The 26284-nt window shown below is 47.0% G+C and overlaps 1 protein-coding gene across 1 annotated transcript in view; it reads right to left on the bottom strand.

Moving 5' to 3' along the window:
• LOC149747360 (protein sidekick-1-like) overlaps positions 1 to 25350 on the bottom strand; it is a 75937-nt gene extending 50587 nt beyond the window's left edge. Inside the window, exons 1-3 of the mRNA XM_089895463.1 lie at positions 25244 to 25350; positions 24177 to 24317; positions 19533 to 19714 (exon numbers count right to left, since the gene is read on the bottom strand). Of these exons, the coding sequence (XP_089751589.1) occupies positions 19533 to 19714; positions 24177 to 24317; positions 25244 to 25350 (430 nt within the window). The remainder of the gene's footprint in view (positions 1 to 19532; positions 19715 to 24176; positions 24318 to 25243) is intronic.
• Between the last annotated feature and the right edge of the window lie 934 nt (positions 25351 to 26284).

Genomic DNA, 26284 nt, shown 5'->3' with positions numbered 1-26284 from the left:
AATCCGTATGCCACGTTTATAGCAGTTTTAGTAATAACCACCCTGAACTGGAAACATCCCAAAGCCCTTCGACTGGTGGAGAGGAGAACGAACTATGGTCCGTCCATGGGATGCAACACTGCTCAGCCGTGAGCGGGAAGGAACGTCTCACGCTCACCAGCAACATAGGTGGGCCTCGAATGCATTACACTAGGGAAAGCGGCCTGACTCAAAAGGCTACATGCCGGGTTTTCCCATGTTTATGATATTCTGTAAAAGGAAAAGCTAAAGGAGAGAAAACGCGGATGACCAAGAGAATACAACCCAGGCCTTAATGAACTAGAAGCGTCTACTCCTTATCTCTGGAACTGTCCTTTCTGGGAGCCCCGAGAGGCCATGGCAGGAGTCTGGTGACCCTGCAGCCACCATGCTGGAAAGGCCGTGCGCAGGTGCCCAGGTGGACGGTCCCAGGGTGCCCGGCCTCACAGCCTTCCCTGCTAAGGCACCAACACGTGAGTGAACCCATCTCCCCTCCCCCGACACCCACCCGCCAGCCCAGCCCATCTGCCAACTGACCGGGCACAAGGCACTGCCCCTCCGGGCTCCAATTCCCAGCCCACCCAACCATGAGATATGATGCCTTCAGCCTCTAAGTTTATTCTACAGCAATGGATAACCGGGACGATCTCCCCCGGAAGAAAGAAGGAAAAGAGGGAAAGGGGAGGAAGGAGAAAAAGAGGGAAAGGGAAGGGGAAGGAAAACTATCAAGGGCTGTTTGGGAAAGGACTGAAAAGAGCTGTGGCGTTTTCTCTTAGAACCCACGCTCTCATTCTTTGCAGGCTTAGTTCTGGGATTTCATTTCCAATCACTGACTCTGAAATTCCACACAACTTTCCAGTCAAATGCTGTTACATTTCTCTAAACTAAGACCATATGGATCAAACACTTTACTAAAATGGCATTTTGCATAAACGAAATGAGCAGTAATCTCCTGCCGTTCTTTGCTTTGCTCTGCGTTGGTGTCACCTAACAGCCACGCCGAGAGGCTGCGTTGGTGCCACGTTAACAGCCACGCTGAGAGGCGCTCAATTTGCCTGGTTCTGGCCCCTCACCCCACCCCAGGACCCAGGACCCAGGACCCAGGCCTCCAGGCCTCCAGCCCTGGCTGACCCGGTTAAGAAGGCAATTCCCCCTCCCTTCTCATTACCCAAGACGGCACACAACCATGAGACTCGAGAACAACTGTCTGTGCCGTCCTCACACCAAAGCTCACGGGGTCCGGCACAGGATAGAGGTTCTGAAGCCTCAGATTCCTTTCTCTTACCCATCCTGGGTTTTACTCCAAAAATCACCGATTTTTCTCAGCACTCTTCTCTCTCAGATCCTTCAGCTTCTCTTTTTCCTAATTATTGTCATCAAAAGTGACTCAGATTTGCGAACAACGGGATTAAAAATTCCCTCAAGTGAGAAGAAGACCTACAGCCCATAAATCCTTCTTGATAGTGCTTCAAACAAACGAGTCACTGTGGCTGGAAGGTCTTAATTAGTGGCGGTTACGTAACCCTGCCCTTCTGGGGAAGGCCGGGCTTAGGCTCTGAGCTGCCACCGGTCTGCAGAAATGTGGAGGCCCATGTGTCCAGAGCCGGGTTCAGTCTTCACCAGGATCCTAGCTGGAAGTTGTGGCCTCCTGCTGCTGGGAGTAAGGCCTCCAGGGACCTTTTCTCCCCAGATAATTAGCATTTGAAGTGCCATTCTTTCCAAGCCTCTAACTGCAGGCCTTGAAGAGGCCTGGTGAAGTGACAGGTGTTATGCTTTTTTGTGATTTTCATTGCTCAAAAAAAAAATCCATTTTCACCAGATAATTCCCCCACAGCACAGATCCCAGTGTGTCCTCGGTCTTAAGCTGGATACAGCATTAGCTCACTGGATACTGTCTCAATTCTCACAGCCAAGGACAAGGAGCTCTGTGGTGAAGCACCCAGCATGCGAGGGCACCTAACAACTAGGTTATGTGAAAGGAAAACCACAGGAGTGGTTTCAGATACAGGAGTCTTTTTCCTTATGGAAAACTGTTTGCAACCTAAAACAAGGGCCATTTCTGGGAGCTGAGAATGGATTTCTTGGAGAGTGGCGAGTAGGGGGCACTGCAGGGTAGAGTGGTCCCATCAGGGTGCTGTCCACGGGGTGCACCTGGGCTGGGAGATTCTCATGTCTGTCAACTTTTCACAGTAGTGAACCATTGTTTACAGCCACTCAAAAATTTACAACTGTTGAAACTACATTTGAAAACTGTATGTGTGCATTACATACATTGCTAAGCGAAAAAAGGCTACATACCTTAGGAATCCAACTATGTGACATTCTGAGAAAGGCAAAACTGAAGACAGAAAAAGATCAGTGGTTGTCAGGGCTGGGGAGGGAGGGATGAATAGATGGAACACGGGATTTCTAGGGCAAGGAAACGATTCTGTGTGATACTGGAATGGTGGACACGTGCCATTCTACATTTGTCCAAGCCCACAGAATGTCCAACACCAAGAGTAAATCCTGAAGCGAACTGTGGATTCTGGGTGATAAACAGGCGTCAGAGTAGGTTCATCAACGATAACAGAATTACCGTCTGGAGGGGGATGCTGACAGTGACGGACGCTGTGGGAAGGGCAGGGGGAGATGGGGAATCTCTGTACCCGCTGTTCAAATTTGCTGTGAACCTAAAATCCCTCTAAAGTCTATTTAAAAAGTGAAACTATACATAGACTTGCTCTGTAAACCTCCTGAATCCGTCACTATTTTGCACTTTCTACAATATATAGTATCTGCGGCCAGGGGGGCTGGGAGTGGCTAAGCCACGCCTTCCCTGACGCCCACTCGTCCAGCTTGTCAAGCTGAGCTTTACTTTAGCTGCAAGTTGCTTCTCATCAGTGAATCGTTGTTGTTGTTCAGTGTGTGTGGGTATTTTTTTCAATTAATTTGGTTAGTATTTTCACCTAGTCATATATACAGGGCATGTGTGATTATGCTTACGATTATTTTCTGGTATTAAGTGCTCCCCGATAAGACACGAATGATTTAAAATCTGTTCTTCTCCCTCATTCCCTTCCTTTCATCTTGGAGAGTGATGTAAACTCAGCAAGATCTGATTCTTGATGAAATTTCAAACTGAATCATTTTTTAGAAATTTAAAAACATGTTTAAAAATAATAACCTACAGAAGACATAGAAAATGGACTTGAGGACATGGGGTGGGAGGGCGAAGCTGGGGTGAAGTGACAGTAGCATCGACATATATACACTACTGAACGTAAGATAGCTGGTGGGAAGCAGCAGCACAGGGAGATCGGCTCGGTGCTTTGCGATGACCTAGAGGGGTGGGATAGGGAGGGTGGGAGGGAGGCTCCAGAGGGAGGGGATCAGGGGACATGTGTCTGCATGTGGCTGATTCGCTTTGCTGCGCAACAGAAACTAACGCAGTATTGTGAAGCAGTTATACTCCAAGAAAGGTCTATTAAAAGAAAAAAAAAAGGATTCCGTGGTGCTCAACTGTAGAATCTGAAGAAAAGAAAGCAAATATGTGAAAGTACATGGTACTGGTCTTGGCAAGGGTGGCCATCGTGGCTTAGTAAGTAACGAAGTGGAGAATGAATGGGTCCATCCGAATTCCAAGCGGCTGCTTCCCACGGAGAAGAGGAATCAGAGAAGGAAGCAAGGGTATGCTTCCCAGGGGGCTTTGGAAGGCAGTGAGGGTCACTGGCCACAGAGGTGACAGCCAGTGATGAAGGAGGAAGGGCAGAGAAAGCGGTGTGGCAGGGAGGTAGGGAACTGTGTGTGTGTGTGTGCACACATGTGCATGTGTGCGCATGTTGTTTACATGCGTGCACATGTGTGTTTACATGTGTGTGTGTGTGAGGAGAGAGAGGGAAAGAGAATGATTTTTGGCAGTTGTAGATAGTGAAAAAAGTCTGATAAAGAGAGAGTCTAAAGGGGATTCTAGGAAGATTTCTGTATGGTATACCTTGTCAATCCCATGAGCCACTTTTTCTCACCTTTAAGATTACCCTTTAAGAACTTGGTGTCAGATACACACTACTGTATATAAAACAGAGAAACAACAAGGACCTACTATATAGCACAGGGGACTATATTCTATATCTTCTAATAACCCATAATGGAAAAGAGTCTGAAAAAGATTATCTATATATGTGTATATATATGCATAACTGAATCACTTTGTTATACATCTGAAACTAACGCAGCGTTGTAAATCAGCTATACTCCAAATTAAAAAAAAGGGAAAAAAATAACCTACTTAATGAAATCAACTCATTAGAAAGGACTACAGGGCTTTACAGCTTCAAGTAATTTACTTTTTGAAATATTTTGGATAAGAGATTACACAACTTATATATGTCATGAGCATTTCAGAATTTTAATCCTTTAATTAAATAAAAAAGGAATGTATCAATATTGCTTACTGCATGCATGTTTTTTGGATTTGCCAACTCGATTTATTTGAAAACTTTCTTAAGAATTTGTTCAACCAAAACTTTTTGAAAAGTTGATTTCTGAAGTTACCACATACATACATGTAGTCCACTTTATTGTACTTGATATTTAAATATGTAAATCTTTATTAAAATTATTTAGGTCAATATTATTAATACTATTTTGTATTTATAAAGACATATTTTCTCACCATAATGAACAACTTTTTGATTAAAGGAACATCATCAGGTATACCGAGTCAGAATAGTAGAAACATTTTCTGATCAGGGACTATGACGAGGCTGACCTAGAATTCAGACTTGTGTGTTCCGATAATCTTCTTCTTCTTCAGCCTAAGTGTAGTATTTGATGGAAGCAGAGATACCAGGAAAAGTATGCCAGCACCTTTCCCCAAAACATCGCTCTTACACAAAAATATTAGAACTGGGAAAACTGTCTGCAGGTACAAAGTAAGAAGGACAAGTATTTGTGAGTCTGGTTACAACTGTACCAGTCTGAGTACAAGAAGCTAGTTACAAAGTCCTGCATTTAATAGCTAAAGCCAAACTCTGCCTGCAATTGCGGAATCACTCGCGTTGCCAGGCTGTGTAGAAACTGTCAGCAATGAGTCTGAGACCAATGAAACACAGGAAACAGGCAAGGTACCATTTCTGAAGAGCACGGTTAGAAGCTGCACGGATGACATGTCAGATGACCCGGAGACACACTCAGTCTGGAAGATTATGAAATAAGAAAAGCTTCCATTGCCGACTGACGGGTACTGACGTTGGTAACTGCACTTGATGTGTAGCAGTAGTTTGACTGCCTCAGAAGAAATGCGTACAACATTATGTTTCAAAAACATATGTGTATTAGACCGAGTGCCCTGGAAACAGACTCTGGCCATGAAGAGTTTTCTGTATAAGATTTATGGGTGCTCCGTAGACACACTGCCAGGGAAGAGAAGGGGCCAGCGCTGGGCAGAAGGAGAGGCTTCCAAGGATGTCTCATTGATCCCACAGGGAGTTCCAGAGCAGGGATGCCCCTTCAAGTTGTCCTAAACTGAGGCCAAGGGACTGGACTTTTCTGTGCCCACAGCAACCAGCCATTGGTCATAGACTGACCCATGGGAGGGGGTCCCCTTGGGAGGGGCACGTTCCCTTGGCAGTAGCAGTGCCCAGGAGGGCCACAGCTCTGAGCCTCAACAGACCAGGTGTTGGCATTGGGGATGGGTGTGTCACCTAGAGGAACTGTTCTGGACGGGGGCACCACAGTGTACCCCATACCAGACAGGCTGCTAAGGATGAAATCGTCAAAGCTAAATGGACACTGGGAATAAACAAGACACTAGAGAACAAATTTATAAGTTTTGCATACCAATGCTGACAGAAAGGTATAAAGACTTGGGTTGGAAGAATTAATATTGCTAAAGTGGCCATAGTACCCAAAGCAATTTACCAATTTAATGTGACCCTTATCAAATTACCCATGACATTTTTCACAGAGCTAGAACAAATAATTCTGAAATTTATATGGAGCCACAAAAGACCCAGAAGTGCCAAAGCAATCCTGAGGAAAAAGAACAAAGCAGGAGATATAGTCCTCCCAGACTTCAGACAATACTACAAAGCTACAGTAATCAAAATAGCATGGTACTGGCATAAAACCAGACATATGGATCAATGGAACAGAATAGACAGCCTAGAAATATACCTACACGCCTATGGTCAATTAATTTCCAACAAAGGAGGCAAGAATATACAATGGAGAAAAGCTGGACAGTCTCATGTAGATCAATGAAATTAGAACACTCCCTAACACCGTACACAAAATTAAACTCAAAATGGCTTAGAGACCTGAACATAAGACATGACACCATAAAACTCCTAGAAGAGAACATAGGTGAAACATTTGCACACATAAACTGTAGTAATATTTTCTTCAATTAGTCTCCCAAGTCAAAAGAAATAAAAGCAGAAATAAACAAATGGGACCTAATAAACCCATAAGCTTTTTTCTTTTTTTTGGAGCAGAGGAAGGTTTATTGCAGGGCCACGCAAGGTGCAGGGCCACGCAACGAGATGGGTGGCTCATGCTCCAAAAAACCCCGAACTCCAAACCCATAAGCTTTTGCACAGCAAAGGAAACCATAAACAGAATGAAAAGACAACCTATGGAGAGAAAATATTCACAAATGATGCAGCCAACAAAGGCTTAATTTCCAAAATATATAAACAGCTCATGCAACTCAATATCAAAAAAACACAAACAATCCAATCAAAAAATGGGCAGAAGACCTAGATAGGCATTTCTCCAAAGAAGTCATGTAGATGGCCAACAGGCACATGAAAAGATGCTCAACATCACTAATTGTTAGAGAAATGCAAATCAAACTACAATGAGATATCACCTCAAACCAGTCAGAATGGCCATCATGAAAGTCTACAAATAATCAATGCTGGAGAGGGTGTGGAGAAAAGGGAACCCTCTACACTGTTGGTGAGAATGTAAATTGGTGCAGCCACTGCGGAAAACAGTCTGGAGATTCCTTAAAAACCTAAAAATAGAATTACCATATGATCTAGCAATCTCATTCCTGGGCGTATATCCTGAAAAGAAGAAAACGCTAATTCAAAAAGATACAGGCACCCCAATGTTCACTGCAGCAGTCTTCACAATAGCCAAGACAAAAGCAACCTAAGTGCCCGTTGATGGATAAAGAAGATGTGGTACATATACACAACGGAATATTACTCAGCCATAAAAAAGAATGAAATAACACCACTTGCAGCAACATGGATGGACCTAGAAATTATCATATTAAGTAAATCAGACAGAGAAAGGCAAATATAATATGATATTACTCACATGTGGAATCTAAAAAAATAATACAAGTCAACTTATTTACAAAACAGAAACAGACTCACAGACATAGAAAACAAACTTATGGTTACCAACGGGGAAAGGCGGGGAGGAGGGATAAATTAGGAGTATGGGATTAACAGAAACACCCCACTATACATAAAATTGATAAACAAGTATTTATCGTATAGCACAGGGAACTATATTCAACACAGGTATCCTGTAATAACCTATAATAGAAAAGAATCTGAAGCTCTACACCTGAAGCTAACACAATACTGTAAATCAATTATAGTTACATTAAAAATGCAAAGGATCAAAAAAAGGCTTTATGGCAACATTCAATCTGAAAAGCCTGAGATTGAAGAAATCCATTGTTTTAGTCACAGAGAAGCTCTCGTCTGTAAGGGGTAGCCTGTACACCTGAACTCCTCATTAAATGACGTTATCGGGAGGAAAATCTAACAAAGTCCAAGCCACTGTAGTCCCACCTGTCTTTCGCTTTGTGAAAGAAATGGAATCAGAATATACCACTTTGACAAAAGAATTTCGTTGGAGGGGTTCCAGCTGGTGCTGTACATTAGTCAGTACTCATCGGCCTGCAATGGAAATGTTGATTTAATGATCTCAACTGGGTCTGTCTCTGGATCACCTGCCATGCCAACCATTTACCTTCTAACAGTATTATTCATAAATGGAACTTCCCTGTTTCCGATTTCAGTTTCAAATTGAAGTCTACAAGAGTTTTTGCAAGAGTCTGTGAACTGAACAAAGCATTATTATTGTCATTGTTGTTAGTGTTTTTAGTGAATGGGTCTCACTTTGAAGGGGTGTTGAAGGAAAAGTTACTGGTACCAAAAATGGCCATTAAGTGACATTTTCAGCACCTGAATGGATACAACAGAGAACTCCCCAGGCCTTGTGACTGTATACTAACATGTATGTGTAAAATGGATGGATTCAAAGCAAAACTTCAACTTCCTTATAGGGTTAAAAATTGTTCACTCGTGCCATATAATCAGCTTTATAATTCTGAAGGAATCAGTGTTTGAACTCCAAAGAAAAATTACTAAGACTGGTAGCAGTTATCTGTGCAGATATACAGAAATGCTCATTATTTTTAAATACTTGATATGAAAAACAATTGATCAGATTCCAAATCCATTCACATTATCACAAAAACCGTTTGACATTACATTTGTCAAAGGAATAGAAGGAAGAACTGTTAACTTAAAGAAACACCACCCTTAAAGTATAATTTAAAGAGGCTGAATTATCTACATTCTGGTTAATGGCAAGAAAGAAGTTTCTCTCAACTGTGGAAAACGCAATAAATAATCTCCAGGCGTTTGTGACCACCTGTGCAAATACTTTCTTGTCAATGGTTACTTTCAAATATTTGAAGAGGTTATCGTGAAAAGTCTTGATGGTATCTGAATGGGACCATCTCAAGAATAAAACCAGACAGTGAGTAAGTTATGTTCACCCATCAAGGTCAAGTTTCTCACTAAAAACTTTGGGATTTTGATTGGAAAGTTTTATACAAATTCAGTATGTAATAGTTTCCCTAGCATTCTCCAAAGATGACTAATGAGGCTTTTTTTTTTGCGGTACGCGGGCCTCTCACTGCTGTGGCCTCTCCCGTTGCAGAGCACAGGCTCCGGATGCGCAGGCTCAGCGGCCATGGCTCACGGGCCCAGCCGCTCCGCGGCATGTGGGATCTTCCTGGACCGGGGCACGAACCCGTGTCCTCTGCATCGGCAGGCGGACCCTCAACCACTGTGCCACCGGGGAAGCCCTATTGAGGCTTTTCACATATATACTGTTATGAATCCATGCACTGAAATGTATTTGGAACACGTCAGTTCACTGCAGTTATTACTATTGGTTCTCACATTATTCCACCTTTAACGAGTGGGAGCCTCTTCAAGGTGGTACAGGAGTCTTCCTGACAAGCCCTCACTAGTGTTTGATAAGCTTCTTTACTTTTTGGAATTACATATTATATTATATATTATTTATTGCCTGTCCCTGACATGGAATCATCCATTTACCCAAGAAAGCCTGTTTATTTTGGGGGGTTACTGGGAAGCTCGGTGCTACTAGGTTGGTTCTTATTTCCAGGCCTTTTTACAAGAAATTCTTTTTTTCTTTGAAGATAAAATCATCGTACTGCCAATTCCAATTTAGAGCTTCAACTTTGCCAAAAATCTCAGTTCCTAACATCCACATAATCCTTATTTGCTTTATGTCACGATACTCATACAGTTGTACCTTAAGAAACCAAAGCCAGCACTACCATTACCAACATGGCTGCTGAAAGCAGCTTTTGACCTTTATCTTTTTCCTCCAGCTTTTGATTCTGGTTTTGTGCTAGGGATTGTCAATCAAACTGTCATGTTTTAAAGTTCCTTGAAATAGTTACTTTCCATTTGGCTAAGTCACCAATTCAAAATACCACTATGATCATTCGTTTCATTTTGCCTTCTGTTTTTAAGAATTTCTTTTATAAATGTTTTAAAATAATTTAGTAACATCTTACGGAAAAACCTGAATGAACTTTTTGGCCAACCCAATATTTACATGGTTTCAAAGTCAATGAGAAGCCTAATTTCTATTTCTGTACCCTCCTTTTCCTGTAGGTATACTTCCAGCACCGTGAGGTCCTGGGGTTCACCAACCTGTCCTTGCGGGAGCCCACCTGCCACTCCTCCGGCAGGCAGCCACTCAGCTGCTGGCCGCACAGCTTCTTAGATGCCTTCCCCGCTCTTTAGTCAACTTGCGCCCTGGCTGTACGCTGTAAAGGGACTTTCCTTGCTCGGAACTGAAACCCTTCCTTCCACAATTGCTGCCTATTGATGCCTGTTTGTCTCCTTGCCCACAGAGCTGTTAGGCTAAATGAAAATGACAAAAATATCCAGCTGGGCTTTGCTCCCATGGGCCAAGTAAACACCCCGCTTCTCTCCCGTTTCCCACATGACATGATTGACAGAGCACTGCCCATGCTGGTCATCCCCGTCTGCAGAGGCCCCGATTTCTCACCATCCCTCAGGGTGGCATCCAACCCAAACAGGATTCTGTGGCATTATGATCTGCCTTGATTTGGAAGTGTGTCATCTACAAGATGACGGTCAACGCTCTCCCTGGATCTGTGCTCAACTCACCTCCCTGACTCTTTTTATGGTAACTGTTGGCAAGTCCCGTCTTCCCTCCCTCTGTCACATGGCTGGTTGTGTGTATGTAAATGCAGTGTCTGGCTTATCCCTTTTATGTTTCAGCCTGATTTCAGCCATCAATCTAACACAGCAGTTTATTTTTATTTCTGATTCAGGGACAGAATATCTGAATGGCCCGTCTCAGCTGTGACACCTGCATGTTTGATAGGCATGTCCTCTCCATCCCCTCCAAGTCACTGACAGAAGTGCTGACCAAGAAAAGCCCAGAAGACTGATGGGTTTTGCAACTGGAGTCACCCTCACAGTGGTGGTCCATCAAGTGAATGACACTCTTCGGGCAAAGCTGAGCCCTTGGAGTCCATCTAATTACTTTATCACCCAATCCACATTCCCCCTCTTAGCCACGGGGTGCTGACTGAGTCAATAAATGAATGAATGAACGAGTGGAAATCAAGCCACCGAATGAATATACTATTTGGATCCATCGACTCGGTAACCCTCCCCCAAAAGGAAATGAGTTTGGTATCATGTGGCCCCTTCTGAGTGACCAAAGGTGACTCCTAGTGACTCTTTTCCACCTTTTCTTCCAGGAACGTCTACTGCTATTTACAATGCACAGAATTTGAGACTCTGCCAGGCCAGCACCTTTCCTGAACCAGTCTCCGCAGCTGAAAAGAGAGACGCCAGTGGTTTTCATGTTTGCTCTTTCATTCAAGTACTCAAACAATATCATGCAGATTACGTAAAGCTTATTTGCAGGATCTCCGAGTAAATTCTAGTTGATCATTAAAATTCACCTTCTCTGTAATCTACGTAAACGGCAGAAACAGTTTAAAGTAACAGTTCATTGAAAGAAACCTACACCGACCATGGAGCTACCTGGTGTCTGGGAGAGTCACAACATGCCAAATAAAATTAATAAACTGAGGCTGTGACGTGCCAGCAGGGAATTCACAACGTCTCATGGGACAGGTGGGCGTGGCCTCTGTAGTAGGAAAGTGATTGACTTCCGCTTCCTGCTTGTTTCCCGTATCAACGGGTGCAAACCCAACCTATAGATGCTAACGGCCCACTGATAATGCTGTAAAATTAGCTGAATTTAGCACAGAACGGAATTACAGTGCATTGCCCGACACAATTTCTATATGCTAACATGCTCAGCTGCATCTCCCCGAGATCCCTTATCTACCTTATCTGTCACAGGTAAACTGTGGAAACTCAGTGTCCTACACAATAGCAGTTCATCTCTCATCGCCCTACAGGGCAAGGTCAGTCTTCCTGGTTGTGAGCAGCCTGGTAGGCGAGCATTCAGGGCACCTCCCTTGCCTAGAAGAGCACCTCCTCACTTCTGCTCAAATTCCACTCACTGGCAACGGAGCCGCTGGCAGGACAGCTGCTCCCAACAACGTCCACACCACAGAAGGGAGCGTGGGTCCTCAGGTCTCCACCACAAACCACACACCCTGATTTTCCTCATCCTAAAAGCATATGATGGCTAGTATCAGGGACTGAGGTATCTACCCAGAATTCACAGGCATCTCCCTCTCCAGGTGACCCCACAGAATTAAATGCCTTTCAGAGAGGGGAGAAGCAGATCACTATGTGGAAGAATCACGGGCTACACTTTGCTGTGGGGACGAATATATTACAATTTGTGCTTTGGGCGTTATTGTTAATTCCAGATCGTTATAGGCTACGGCTGAGTTCTTGTGTTGTGACGGTTCTTGCGGTTTTGATACACGTAAATAAATGTCCTAACTGCATTAAACGTTCCTAACACATTATTAGGATAACAAATCTTGGACAAAGAAGCTCAAGGATCTTTTTTTAAGGGCCAGCGTAAGAAAATATCTAAACACTTGAAGAGTTTTGTGCGTCCTTTTCTGAGCTTATTTTTCCCGATTCTTCATGCGCCAGGCATTGAGGAGAAAGCATTTGGGACCAGCTTTTAGGCTGCGGAGGTACAATGTGTGGGGCAAGGCGAGCAGGGACCCCGGCTCTCCTTCTAAGACAAGCAGAAGACTCGGGGGAGAAGGCCAGGCATTGTGCTGCACGCGGAGATTCAGGGATACAGATATAAATAAGACAAATCAGACGCAGCCCCTGCCCTTGAAGCGTTCACAGGCTTGTAGGGAAGCCCAGTCCGTAATGTGCTGGTCACAGTAATTTAAGACGGGTTTGATCGCTCCTTGTATCTTCCAGCAGCAGCTGAAGGGCAAGTCTTACCCCGGAAACCCCTTCTGTCCCATGAGGCCGTCTGTACAGATATAGGTGCTGAACTCAGCCTCCTCCATCCCCCAGATCTCAGCTCTGTGCCCAGGCCTGTCACCCCTGCCCAAAGCCCCACGCAGACCCGTTTGGTCGTTCAGTGTTGGTTTTCGCAGTATCTCCCTTGCGAAGCCTTCTTCAGCCCTGACCCTGATGTGTCCTACAGGCCAGCAGAAGCCTGTTCTGAAAGGGATTCAAGATCAGCTGAACCAAACAGCCTGTATTTTGCTTAAATTCAGTGTTTTTCAAAACTGCAGGTTAGAAATGCATTAGCAGCAGCCCAGGAAGTCAATTTAGTGATCCCAGCCTGCATCTGTTAAAGGAGAAGAGAGTGAAACAGAATGGAATACAATAGAAAATATTAAAGAACTTCACACACCGTCAGGGCAACTATTGTTCTATGAGTCTTTTGTTTCAGGGGTGTGTGTGTGTGTGTGTGTGTGTGTGTGTGTGTCCTGGGTGTCCATGTAAAACAGACCTCTTATTGTGGATGGCAGTAAAAAATGTCCACGAGCTACTGCAAACCCACTTGCCATGTGAACATAAGCACCAAAAATCTGGAAGTAATTTATGTCCGTGTTTGGTATATGCAGAATGAAAAGCAAAAGCATAAATTCTAGCATTTTCCAGCCTTTTCGAGCTACGTGACCTTTGGAAAGTTAGTTACCTCTCTGAGCTTCCATTTTTTCTCTGTAAAATAGGGACAGTGGTGCTTTTCTCACATGATGGCTGGGGGATGACTGACGAAATGATAATGCGTGTAAGTGGGGAGCACAGCACAGCGAAACTGGCATAGAATGGCTTCCCCTAAAATGCTCGTTTCCTATCCTTTCCTTTCCTGAAAGTTCTAAAAGACCAAATGAAGCCCATACCTAATGGAATATCCCATATCACTTTGTTCAGTAGTGTTTTAGGTGATGCTGGGAGATTCTGAACATTATCCTGTTTTGTAGGCGCAGCTTGAGGTCTAGAGAGTCTTAAGGATTGCACAAATCTTTCGTGCAATGTCATTTATGCCACACTGAGAATTTCCCAAGAGGAGATAAGAATGGAGCTTGCAAACGGAGTGTTCATTTATAATCCTTACTTTAGAAAACCTTGCAAAGCCCAAGTGAACATTTAAGGGCTTTTACTAATGTTTTAGAAATGTGGATAACCAAATGTTTTTTTCCATTTCTCTTTAAATATGAAAGATTTCTCCTTCATTAGAAGGTAATGGTCTAAAACCAGAATAAATCATTACAGCACAAAAATACCTGTTACAAGAAGAAAAATGATAAAGAAATAAAACCAGAAAAACTTAAAACCTTGGCATGCTCAAAAATGATGGTTTATAGTATAATTTGTCTTTGGACCCTTTCTAGAAAAACCAACATCTGCATTTCTATGGATACATTTAAGGAAGGGATAGGAGTTTGCTAACCTCACTGGCTTATTTTAGGATGGAACCATCACCTATTACATCCATATCCTAACAGTATGTAGGATTCCACACTGAGGCTCACCTCAGACCTCTGCGGTCACCTTACTTCTTCATGTGCCTTTCACCATTAGTCGAACAATTTTTAACAGAAACTGACTGGAACCAAACACTGCATCAGCATCGAATCTGAACCACTTATTGCTTCAGATGACCGCAGTGCTTTATCCTCCCATACTAGATGATTAGAAAGTTGCTGAAGCAGACGTTGGCAATAAGAAAAATGCTTGTAATTATACTGCGCGTTTAGTCATGCAGAACTTAGACTCTACGGCTTTTTCTACTTGAAACTAAAAGCATATTGCTTTCTGGAAGGGGTTTGAAGGAAATTCTCAAGTAAACTTAAGCTGTTTTTCATTCATTTTGGGTAATCACAATGGAAATTTGACGAGTGGGTTCCCGTATTGTGGAACTTTAGGCCACGGCCACTGTGACGAACGCACCACGCCCCATCTTCCCCCGACCCCGCCCGGAAAGTTTGCGTGGCTGGAGCTGTTATTAGAGTTTTGCTGCTCCGTGTGTAAATTAATCTCTCGCATTTTAAAATTCTTCTCTAGAGCAGAGAAGGTCGTGAGGCCCTGCTAATAAAATCTATCAAATGGGATTGGCAGGCAAGATCATGGTGGGTGGGGGATGAGGGGGGGATATGAAAAGTCGGGAGGTGAGAAAGTTTGTGTTAAATAATCCCTGTGTGTCCAAACCTTAAAGGATGAAAGCAGACAAAGCAGATGTTTTTATTGTATCTTAACAATGAATGGGACTGAAGAGAAACCCGGGGTGTGTGACAGGTGGAACAGTGGGTTCAAATCACTTCAGGGATCAATATCACACTCGGCTGAACTCAAGGGAGGAATAACTCACGTATCTTCCTTTAGGAGCTTCCTGGAAAAAGATGCCTCTGAGGCCAAGCCCACGTGCTCCGGGAGCACGAGGCCACTGCGTCCCCTGGGCAGCAGCCTTCCCGTCCCCACGTTCCTGCCGCTGCGTGCCTGCACCCGGCCGACCCTGCATTATTTATAAGTTCTCTTTGCGAGTGACGGTCTAACACGCCACACGCCCCCCTAATGGCAGGGGGAGCCCCACCAGCTCTCCTGGCGTTCCCATACCTTCTCGAGAGGAGGCTTATTGAAGTCAAGATAAATGACATCTCATTTCGCCTGATGGATCAAGCCTGCCACGCGGTACAGGGACAGCGACAATGAGTCTGGCTGGACTGCAGCTTCACTCTTCCCAAGGCCAGTACTTCCTGCTCCTCCGTGATTGACTCCTGATGGACTCCAGAATTATGTTTATATACATTCCAATAATTTCCCAAATTAGGCTGACAATTAATCTTATGAGTTACTATTTTCTCCTTAATATACAAGCATTTTCATTATTCCCTTTTCAGCTCCAAGGGCCAACTCAGCCCCCAGGCTTTCTCGGCAATGGCCGCTAACAGCACTGGGACGCACAAGGTGCTGGGAAGGGTCACCGGTGGCAAATCCGCGTGTCTGGCTGTTGGCCGAGCAGACCCGCCAAGCTGAGGGCTGAGGCCGAGGGGTCCGGAGGGGCTGTGGGTTCGCAGTTTCTGCTAATTCCAATGTGCGCGATTATGAAGGATCATGAGACGCTCTTCATGCAGCAGCCATGAGACAGGTTGTCCCACAACTTTATATCTAGAAAGTGTAACTACATCCTCTGGGTTTGACTCCCCAGCAGGAGTCACCATACAAAGCGGGGCAGAAACTGCTAGCTGCCCTCCACTTTCCCCGCCCCCTTCCTTCCTTCATAATGGACAGAAATGTACCCAGCTGAAAGACCCTTTCCAGGCTCTCGGGCACAGAGACAGTCCATGAATTGTAAGCATACGTCTGCGGCAGATGGGACTTCTAAGAACGCTCTTCAGAGGTGGGCACACTTGATTACTAGGCCACGAGGCACACCCCATGCCTTCCGCCTACTAGGGTGTGGACGTGACGGCTGGCACCGCAGCAGTCAGCTTGTCACCGTGAGGCAGATGCTAATGATGGCAAAGCAAAAGGAAGGAGCCTGACTCTCTGCTGACCATAAAGGTGCCACTGTGACCCTGTAGCGCCCACTGCCCACTCTTTTGGTATGAGAGAGATAAAAACACACCTCCACCTCAGTTAAGCTACTGTCCTCTTGGGTCTGAGTCTAGCGGCGGGACTCCATTCCTAACCAAATCAGACGGCTACACTTACTTCCCTGGTGCAGTCCCAGTAAAGCCCCTTCTCAGGGATGCCTTCCCACCAATGGCATATTCCTCGGGGCATCTCGGCTGGAAAGCCTTTACGGCACGTTAGTAATGCCTATCTTGTGGGCAAATGGGGAGTCACTGCCTGTGAATGAGGCTGGATTCTGTTCTAGTTCTTGATCTTGTCTCACAAATGTCAGTCTTTGCTCCCGGGCGAGGCTGCAAGCCCGCAGGTTTGACAACGAGACAGGTATCCCCTCCACTCTTGTTGCCCTGGCCCATCGCCCAACCTTGAGCACACAGTAGGTGCTCACATCAATCCCTGAATGTGTGTTCTCGATTTTACTATTAGCAGACAGAATAACCCCAAATTTCTTTCTGTACAACTACCAGTACAGAAACATTCAAATACCGCAGTACATACTGGTCATTGTCACGGTGGAAGGAGGAATACAGACAACAACACGGGTGTTTGTATCATAGCTCAGCGTTTTCAAAGGCTTTTCACGTGCATTGCCTTGTTTTCGCTTCACAACTGCCCTTAAAGCAGTCAGGGCAGGTAGACACGTCACAACTTTACAAATGAAAACAGCAGAGGCTCAAAAAAGTTATTGTGTTTCTTGAAGGCAGATAAGGAGTAAATAGTAAGAATCAGGCCTTACAGACTCCAGGAAAGGGCCGTTTCTGGGGCCACGTGTACAGAAAGGGGTGTGTGCGCGAGCTTGCGTGCGTGTGTATGCATGTGTGTGCGCGAGCTTGCGTGCGTGTGTATGCATGTGTGTGCGTTGTGCACGCGCGTGTGCAGTGCGTGTGCCTGTGCATGCGTGCCTGTGCGTGCGTGCCTGTGCGTGTGCAGACATCTCACAAGCGCCCCAGCCTCATCTCCATCTCCCTAAGTTACTCAACGCCCCTCGATGGTGCCGTTTTCTTCCCAACGTACCACCTTCTAGTCAGAGGGCTCCTCACCCGGCTTACCAAGTCATTTGCTCCAGAGCCAGGCCAGCCGCACGTCCCCCCACACTTGCCCCCATTCTTCCCGACCTTGTGTCTAAAGCTCTCCTGTGACTGTCCTGTCCTGGGCGGCAGCACGGATTCAAGGACAGAGTTAACGTGCTTTGCTCCCTCTTGTTGAGCTGTGGGCGCCTGGAAGGCTCACAAGGAGCATGGACAATGAGTCCCGCGCGAGCGTGGGTCCCACTGGCAGCAGAGGCTGTTGACGGCGCCCAGAAAACAGAGCTCTCGACTCAGAAGACCCAGCGTTAGCGCTGCTCCGCCGTGTGTTAGCCGAGCGACCTCAGACCAGCTCAATTCGAGCAGAACGTGTCCTGTCCTATGCCATAAACTGCAAGCAAGCTGAGGGAGGGGCCGGCCCCGGTCCTACCGGACAGGTCGCTTGGCGGAGGGCTCGCGGGGCCCCCTGCAGTCTGGGTGGGGTTCCGGGGGCACTGCAGAGGGAAGGCGTGTGGAGCTGCCCTGAAAACCATGAAGCAGCACGCGAACACGCCCCTCGCCCCCCTCACGGCCAGCGCCAGAGATGGGGGAATTCATCACCTCACGGCCACGCTATCGCTCTTTTGTCTCGAGCCGCCGCCGCATCCTCAGCTCCCCTCCGCCTCGCCCGCACCCGCCGACTGGCCCCTCTTCTAATACGGCGCTTTGACCACGTCACTCACAGCCCTCAACCTTCCACGGGTCCCCCGCGCAGACCCTACAGCCTCGCAGCCCTTCTCCATCCAGCGGAGCCTGCGGCAGCACAGAATGCAAACGCACCGGTAACCCGAGGAAGCAGAGTCGCAGTGAACAGCCACGGGGACTACTAACAGCGATATCGTCATTTTAAGCGTTTCCAAATTTATTGTTATTTTATGAAACAGACTAATTAAAGCAAGCATGGACTGTGCAGGGTTTCAGCTACTTTCATTTTTCAGTGAGTGAGCAAGAATCACCAGCAGATAAACAGCCCCTTCCCGGTCGTCCTGCATGTTAAACATTTCTCCTATTCACCGTGAACGCAGCGGTGACGGCGCTTAACTCATAAAGGGGGATTTATGGACTTACGGATGACAACAGACAGCCGATCAATACGGGACGGTAATGATAGCATGTAATATCAAGGAACATGAGGTCCCAGGCATGATTTGGGGAGAGAAGTGGGCAGTTAGAAACCTTACCGTTTGAAAAAGGTCAAGGCCTGGTAGCAATAAAAACGCCTAAGCAAATAAAATCACACCTGTGAGTCAGGAGAGGGTAAAATTGCTGAACGAAAAAGGGTTTCAGATTTTGTGGGAAAACTGCTTCCCTGGGCAAGGCTCTGGGCTGCTCTGGGGCGCACCTGGTTGTGTTGAGAGAGGGTCTATTTATTACCGCTAAGAGCTTTGAAAGTGAAATGCAGACATGGAGGAGGTTTCTGAGTGCCCAGCCCTTCCTGGCGCTAAGACCCGGATCCTCCAGAAAACCAGTGGAAATAACTGAAAATAATGGGGTTGGGTCTTAGCACCTAAATGTAAGTCCCACTGGCTTTATGACATTCTGCCTGGTCATTTTTGGGGGGTGGGTGTGGGGAAGAGTTTTTATTGATTTAGTAAATTGTTTGCTTGTATAACTTGAAAAGTAAACCAAAGCAGGGGTGGGGGGGGGTGGAGAGCGCCAAGTTGCAAATTTCATTACTAATAATTGTATTACACCATTAAAAGCAAAATACTAAATACTCATCCTCTTTGAAAAACATTCACAGTTTCACACAGGACTCCACAGCCAGCTTCACTGCAAAATATACTGTTATTCCATTTAGGAAAAGCCAATTCCACAGACCTTTTACAGAATAAGTGGACTAGTTAAAGGATGTGTGTAGATACATCCTGTCCTTAGTAACCAGAAAAAAGCAGTTAGAATCGTATCTGTTTCCCTTCTGTGGTTTTGCTATAGTTTTGGAACAGACAGAGAGATGAAGTTAAATACGTGATCACTCTCCTTCTAACCACTCCCTGGAGGACTGGACGCTATCTTTATTGCGAGCATGCTCCAGATGAACTTTGCAAATCCTGCTCCCCAGCGACGATTCTGCAGCCTCGGGGGAAAGCAAGCTTACCTCCTTGTAAGGTGTACTCGGTCACCGCCCTGCTGAAGACGCCCAGGCCAGCCCCATTGTAGGCGGCCACCTGTATCTCATACTGCGTCCAGATGATGAGCTCCGTCACCAGGCAGTAGCTGACCTCGGGGCTGGTGATGTTCCTCTGCTGGTACTCTCCGGGCAGGCCAGCCAGGCGGTACCTGCGGCGGACCCAGGGGAGATGACTTGAGCAAGGAACTGGCTTTACCTGAAGTCACTCCACACGGTCAGAGGAAAGCGGAAGTAAAAACAAGAGTAAAGCCAGAGGCCAGCGTCAGGCGACACTGCTTCTACTTCAACCGCTAACAAAGGTGTAACCTAATCTCACAGTGATTATAAGCTCTGGGCCAACGGAACTGACATTCCAACTATGTCAGGGTTCAGGGAAGATGGTCGCTTTTTAAGTGCCACTTGTCCAGGGAGTACAGCGACTTAGGGCCCAAAATTCCAGACGTGATTTCTAGCGGGTGTGGCTGTAAATCTATCTGAGCGAGCCCTTCCTCCTGCGACTGCGATGAGGGAGGGAAGGAAACGAGCAGTGCGCGGTCTCTCGGTGTCCCTGGGCTGAGCTCCCCGCTGGGTTTGCTCACCAAGTCCCGGAGTCAGAATGAGTGCTTTCCAAAGGCATTCACCCTCCTAAAATACTAGGCTGGCGCTAAGTACAAGTGGCTTCTTAGGGGACCTGTAAGGAGTGGCGTGTATGCTCTTTAGTGGACTAATGGCAGAGATTTAAAGTTGTATTTATTTAAAACAGCGACATATACACGGCTCTGGACACAGAAAACGTATTAGCTAGGACATTGCTATTTGTACAATGAAAGGGCTGCTGTAGTGTTGTTTTGAGTAGCGAGCGTTTTCCACGACTGCATGTGTAGAGGTGAATCAGTTGCCCTGGGTAAACCGAGGGGCGTGTGCAGTGGGCGTAACTTCCTCAGTCATCGGGCAGCTTCCAAAAGCACGAATCTCTATCCAAGAGCTGGTTCTTGCCTCAGGAAGATGTGGCTCTGATGCTCGGTGGGGGAGGGAAGAGAGCACGAGCCCAGAGTGGCAGCAGGAGACCGTCCACTCTCCTCAGCGGGCCGGGGTCTCCAGGCCCCTCCCGGACACTGAGCAAGCCTGCGGAGTCCCGCTCAGTCATCTGCGCTGTCCCCAGGGGCGGAGCGTCTGGACGCAGGCGGACCGGCAGAAGGAGCCCCGGAGTTCAGGCCTGGAATGGAAAACAGCCCTCCAAAGGGAACAATGGCTGAAAAGGCAGTCCATGAAAATCAGGATTTTCTGAGACTAGTCTTTTGTCCCTTCCTGCTACAGGCCACTTGTACGCGGTGAGGACTGTGGAGAGGAGGCAGAAATGCTGGAGAGCAGGCCAGCTGTGAAAAGCACAAAGGCCCAAGGCCTCCCCGACTCCCGCCTGAAAGGAGCAGCAGGATGCGGGCCCTGCAGGGCCCTGGTGACGGTCAGCGGCGCTCTGCGACGGGCCAAGACGGAAGTTAGGGGATCAAACCCCATTTGTGCTTTGTAGCCCATCAACTTCCGATCCTACTCAGCTGACACTCCTTTCCTGAACTACCTGCCCCAAGTGGAGGTGCCATTCACAGAACGTGAAGTATAACGGGACGGTCCGTCTTCCAGGCAGGGGACAACAGGAGGAAGGCTTGGTGTGGAATAACCCGCGTTCCAGATACTTCCCATCTACGAAACGTAAACTTTTAAAATAAATGGCACTGAGACAATTAGACAGCCATTTTGAAACAGGTAAATATTGGCTTCACACCCACACCAGACCCCAGAGTAACGTGGCACGTGACTGGTGTCCAGGATCATGGGTAACCAACGTGGCACAAGCCGGGCACGGCTACTGAAGAGCTCACTCCGCTATCTGATACACATCCCAGGGAAAAGCAAAGCAATCAGCTCAGAAGACGTAGGCTGGGAAGAAGGCTTAGGAGCTGGGTGGCCTCAAGCAAATTCTTAACGTCCCTGAGCCTTGCTTCCCTCCTCCCTAAACGGACATAATAATGATGGCATCTCACAGGCTTGTTGTAAGAATAAAATGAAACAGTGGGTGCACAGGAGGTGTGACAGTGTAAAGCACCCCCTACACATTTCTCCTTTGGAAACACTGCTCTTGTAGGAAGCATCCTAAGAGAGAACACTGAGCTATGAGAAACCAAGCGTGCTGCACACCTTCTCCCAGGCCCCACTGTGTGAGGTTGTGTGTGACGTGCTGCAGAATCCACGTCTTGGAGACGGCAGCTCTCCCTTCGAGGCAGGCAGCTTGGTCCACTCTGACCAGCGGCTCAGGGTGCTTTTGTGACATTCATGGGATGTCTGGGAAGGTCATAATTAATAACAGAAGTGCAGGGCATCGTCCTCTGACTGGCCGGATACGTTGCCCAGGAGACCGTCTCAGAGAGAACGAGATGATTTTTCACACAGAAGTAAACAGGAGAATGCTTTTAAAGGACGTAACCCCTATGCTCCTCTCAAAGCAACACCCTGCCCATTATTATAAATATTTTATTACTGTGAACACACTCTAACTAATTCTTATGGCCAGAGCGACAACAGTTATTTGTTTCCATTTTGTTCTTCCGTGGGTTGTGCTGTTTATCTGACACGGAGACTTGTGCCCCAGAGGGTACACACTTGCAAACAGAGCTGATCTGCAGATGGGAGGATTATTCGGAAATGTTTCCAAGCAAATTCATTTTGGCACGGGTCTTCGATTTCTGAAAACTTGGATATTCACAGGCCTTGGGTAGTGTACCCTCATCTTAGGGCTTTCTTGATTCAAGCCCCTGCAAACACAGATGCCCTCTTTTCCGGTGCTCGACTTGACTGATACCATCACAGAAAATCCTTTTAACAGTCGTAATCCCGCAAAATAGAAAAATGTGCAGTCCCTGATGGGGCCTCGTAACATCAGAGAGATTTCGTTATTAAACTCCATGCCCCGGGTTCTGGTTCTGTGGGCTACTTTTAAAGTCCTTACTTGGCAGCCGGAGCGCAAGGAAACTTTTCCCTCCATGTGCTCAAAAAAAGACAGAGGCGGCACGGATGACAAGCACGGGAAGGAAGGGCTGGTCTGGGAGGGGAGGCCAATTATTTTCATTAGTTGATAAGCACGGAACAAGGGCGACAGCTGGGGTGAGCAGTGAGGGGCAGGAACGTGACAGAAAACCCCAGCCTCAAGCAGGGGAAGCACCAGGCTGCTTTCCCCAGGGAAACGGGATTGTCTGGAAGCATCCACAGGACCAGAGTCCACAGGCGCCCCCTGCCCGCAGGGGACAGATCCGCGGTGTCCCCTTTGAAACGGGGAAGGACGGCCAGGGGCGCGGAGACCGAGGGGGCCCTGAGTGCTATCAGTCCTCCAGCCCTCGTGCACCCCTGGGGAGGGCCGCACTCGAACCTCTTCAGGGAGATAATGATCTGGCTTGTGTTCAGAGGATACTTCATACGCTCGAGGAAAAACTCCAAAATAGCGGTGAAATGGTTGTGACAGGTAAATATTACAGGCATAAAGATAAACACGTATGAAACCATGAGTGGGTGATTATGTAAATACATAGGGAATGAGCTATCTCCCAAATGCAAAGATATGGAGTTAAAGAAGCAACTCTTTCATGATTTCTTACATTGATCTAAGAGACTATATTTCTCCACTTAAGACCTTTGTTAACCTGGTATTTTCTGATCACACTTTTAGAAAGGGCACGGGCTGGGCATCTGGAGGACGGTAATGACGGACACCCATGGTCCCTGCCCCATAAGGCTGGTAACAGATACGGCCACAGCTGCACGGTCCATTAGAAGAGGTTTAATAGTTACCCTTTTAATACTGCTTTACTGTTTTCTTTTTACTTGTGTCAACAAACCACTCAAATGATCACTATTGCTGCAATCTTAAAATTAGCAGCGGTTTTGGCAAAGCAGGTTCCTTCAGTCAACCCAGTCGGTGCCGGTACAGCTCACTCAACGTGCTCAGAAGCCTAGCGCCCCTCCCCACGGGGGCAGAGACAGCAAACCGGCCACTCTCGGGCCACATCTGTTCCATAGCTGTGAGGGTCTGGCCTGCCCTGTGTTTCAAAATACATTGATTTCATTCCCAATTTTTAAAAACGGTGAGAGTGCGTGTAAAAAGCTGGATTTAAAAATTTCTTTGTAACAGTGGAAAACCTGGCAATTCTGAACAACGCACTAGCATGGCAAAAACGGGCTTATAATTAAACCAACCGCATTATTCCTAATTAAAAATTATTATACTTAATAATGCACGCCCCTGGTAAAAACTTAAGAGTGAAAGGACTTACACTGAATAAGCACACCTTGCTCCCAACCCGTAATATTTCCCCTCCATTCTTCTGCCAAAATGCGACCCCTGATAGCGGTTTCTTGCATGTGCACATCACGGCTGACTGCAGAGACTGTCCGGTGAGGCTGCCCACAGGCGCCTGTTCTCATTGGTCTGCCGCCGTCTCCACCAGTCCCTAGAGTCTCGCTGCTGGCCTGAGTCTCTCGGTTACTGTTGGGCTCCTACAGACATTTGAGTTTGCGACCTGAGCAAAACAGACACTTGACTCTCTATAAGGACAGTCTAAAAATGGCCGACCACCGGCTACTTGCCTGAGGATGTACCCACGCAGCACCCCATTGTGCTCTGTTTCCGGGGGCGGCTGCCACTGGACCATGATGGACTGATTGGTGCGCCCACTGGCCACTATATTCTTCGGGGGAGCGCTGGGTGGCTCTTCAGGGAGCATCAACCTAAAAAAAGAAGTCCGGGAGGGGAAGAGAGGTCAGCCCCAGAAGCGAAGGGTCCTCGCTCGCATTCTCTACCTTGCTGAACCTTGAGCCTAACTATTTACTCAAGTCGAGCAATGAATACAGCAAAACGCACAGCTGATCAAACTGAAAGGACGTGCATGAAATAGTTACAAAAAAATCAACGTAATAGAAAATCAGTTCAGCAAGCAACGAGAAAGGCGTGGGAGGTGACCTTATGCTGTTTGAACGGCCCGTGGTACCTCCGCTCCTCAAAGGATCACGGGTGTGAGTGAGGCAGCTCACGGGCCGTAGTCCGAGGCTCCTTCCCGATTGTTTCCTTCGGCTCTTTCGATATTTCTCATATCAAACTCCCACATTTTGGAAGAAGTCATTTAGATCTCTCAACTCTTCTATAGCACAAGCCCACTGAGAGCTCAGGTGCGCTGGGGAGGGCACACTGAAACAGGATGAAGCCCTTTCCCCACGTCACATCTGAACAGGCTTGAAAGCAGCCGCCCGGCCTGGGGAGGTGCGGCTGGTGCGGGGGACAGCATCAGGACCACCAGGGAAACGCCAGAGCTCACTTGGCTTCCTGCCGACACCTGCTCAGTGTGTACCTGTCAAGACGGTGGCACCAGCTCCCACCTTGCTGGCAGTCAGGTACACAAAGGGCATGGAAACACCGCAAGCTCTTAATCTCACGTAAACCGAGGGCTGTGCGGTTGGGAATGATTTATGTTGGCACAGCCAGAGCACCGCAGAAGCCTAAGAAACTCCCCTCGGCAGTTAAGGACCCCCTGGCTAGCCCGGCGAGCCACTGTGCTTCCTCTCTGCTTCCCCCAATATGACTAAGGGGTGGTGGCTGATGGCCTAACTCGATGCTTCCTAGGCTCCCTGTGCCTCTCCAAGGGGTGCGTGTCACACACCTGCTCGTCTCTGCGCTGTACTGGCCCTTGCCCACTTGGTTCACGGCGCACACCCTGAATTGATAGGTACGAGCTGGGGTCAGGCCACGCACGGTGACGCCTGTCATCTCGGGGCCAACGTGTGACAGATGCACTTTCCACGGAGAGTCTGAAAGAACGAGCAAAACAAGGTCAAGCCTCTACAAGCACATGTCTGAATGATAATAAGTGAATGCAAAGTGCGTTCCCACAGATTAGCTCATTTGCTTACCAAGGCAGGTGGAGTGGTTGGCTCCACTGAACAGATGGGCAAACCGAGGCTCATGGTCCCGTGGTGAGTAACCAGCGAGCCCGGCTTTGAACTCGGGTTTCCCACGCCGAGTCCAGTGTGCCTCCTGTTAACCCCATGCTGTTGTCAACAAGTAAAGGGATTTTTTGGTTCAACCTGCATACGGCAGTTTAAATGGAACCCAATATTCCTCATTCCTGTGTTCAATATGTAACGGGAAGAAGTCCTCTGTCAGCTCACATGGCAGATTGCAGATTTGTCTCCCAGAAAAGGATGCTGCACATGTTACCAAATGATAAATAAAACCTATAGTCATTAACATTTTAATAAAAGAGGAAATGAGCATGATAAAGACAGATGGGCTGTGCATTCTGCAACCCATCTGCGTGGCAACTCATTATACTGCCACACCCCTGAGCGGCTCTGGCTGGAGAGACATGGAATGAAATTCACAGCGAGTTTAGAATATCTGTGCTCCCAGCTTTCCGGCAGGCGTGGAAGAGTGACTCTGTCAGCCAAGTGGGCTCTTGCCTGCAAGGCTTCAGAAGGTTCTGTCGGCTCCTACACTTCAGTGGGACTTTCTCTATAGAGTTTAAACAGGCTTTTTGGCCCAATCGTTTCGTGCAGTGATGCCCTGGGATGAACAAGTGCCCTGTGTCAGTTCTGCTCAGAATTGCTATGACCCTGAACTACATTCTCAAGTTATCAGTGAAGTGAAATGTGGGTGCTGGGGACTGACCCGTAGGAAATCAAGCTGTCTTTCTTATTTCTTG

This window comes from Delphinapterus leucas, chromosome 15, assembly GCF_059928025.1.
Source record: "Delphinapterus leucas isolate spDelLeu-1000000601 "Yukka" chromosome 15, BTC_Dleu_Yukka2, whole genome shotgun sequence".
Classification (NCBI taxonomy): domain Eukaryota; kingdom Metazoa; phylum Chordata; class Mammalia; order Artiodactyla; family Monodontidae; genus Delphinapterus; species Delphinapterus leucas.
This window is presented reverse-complemented; position numbering and strand designations above follow the sequence as displayed.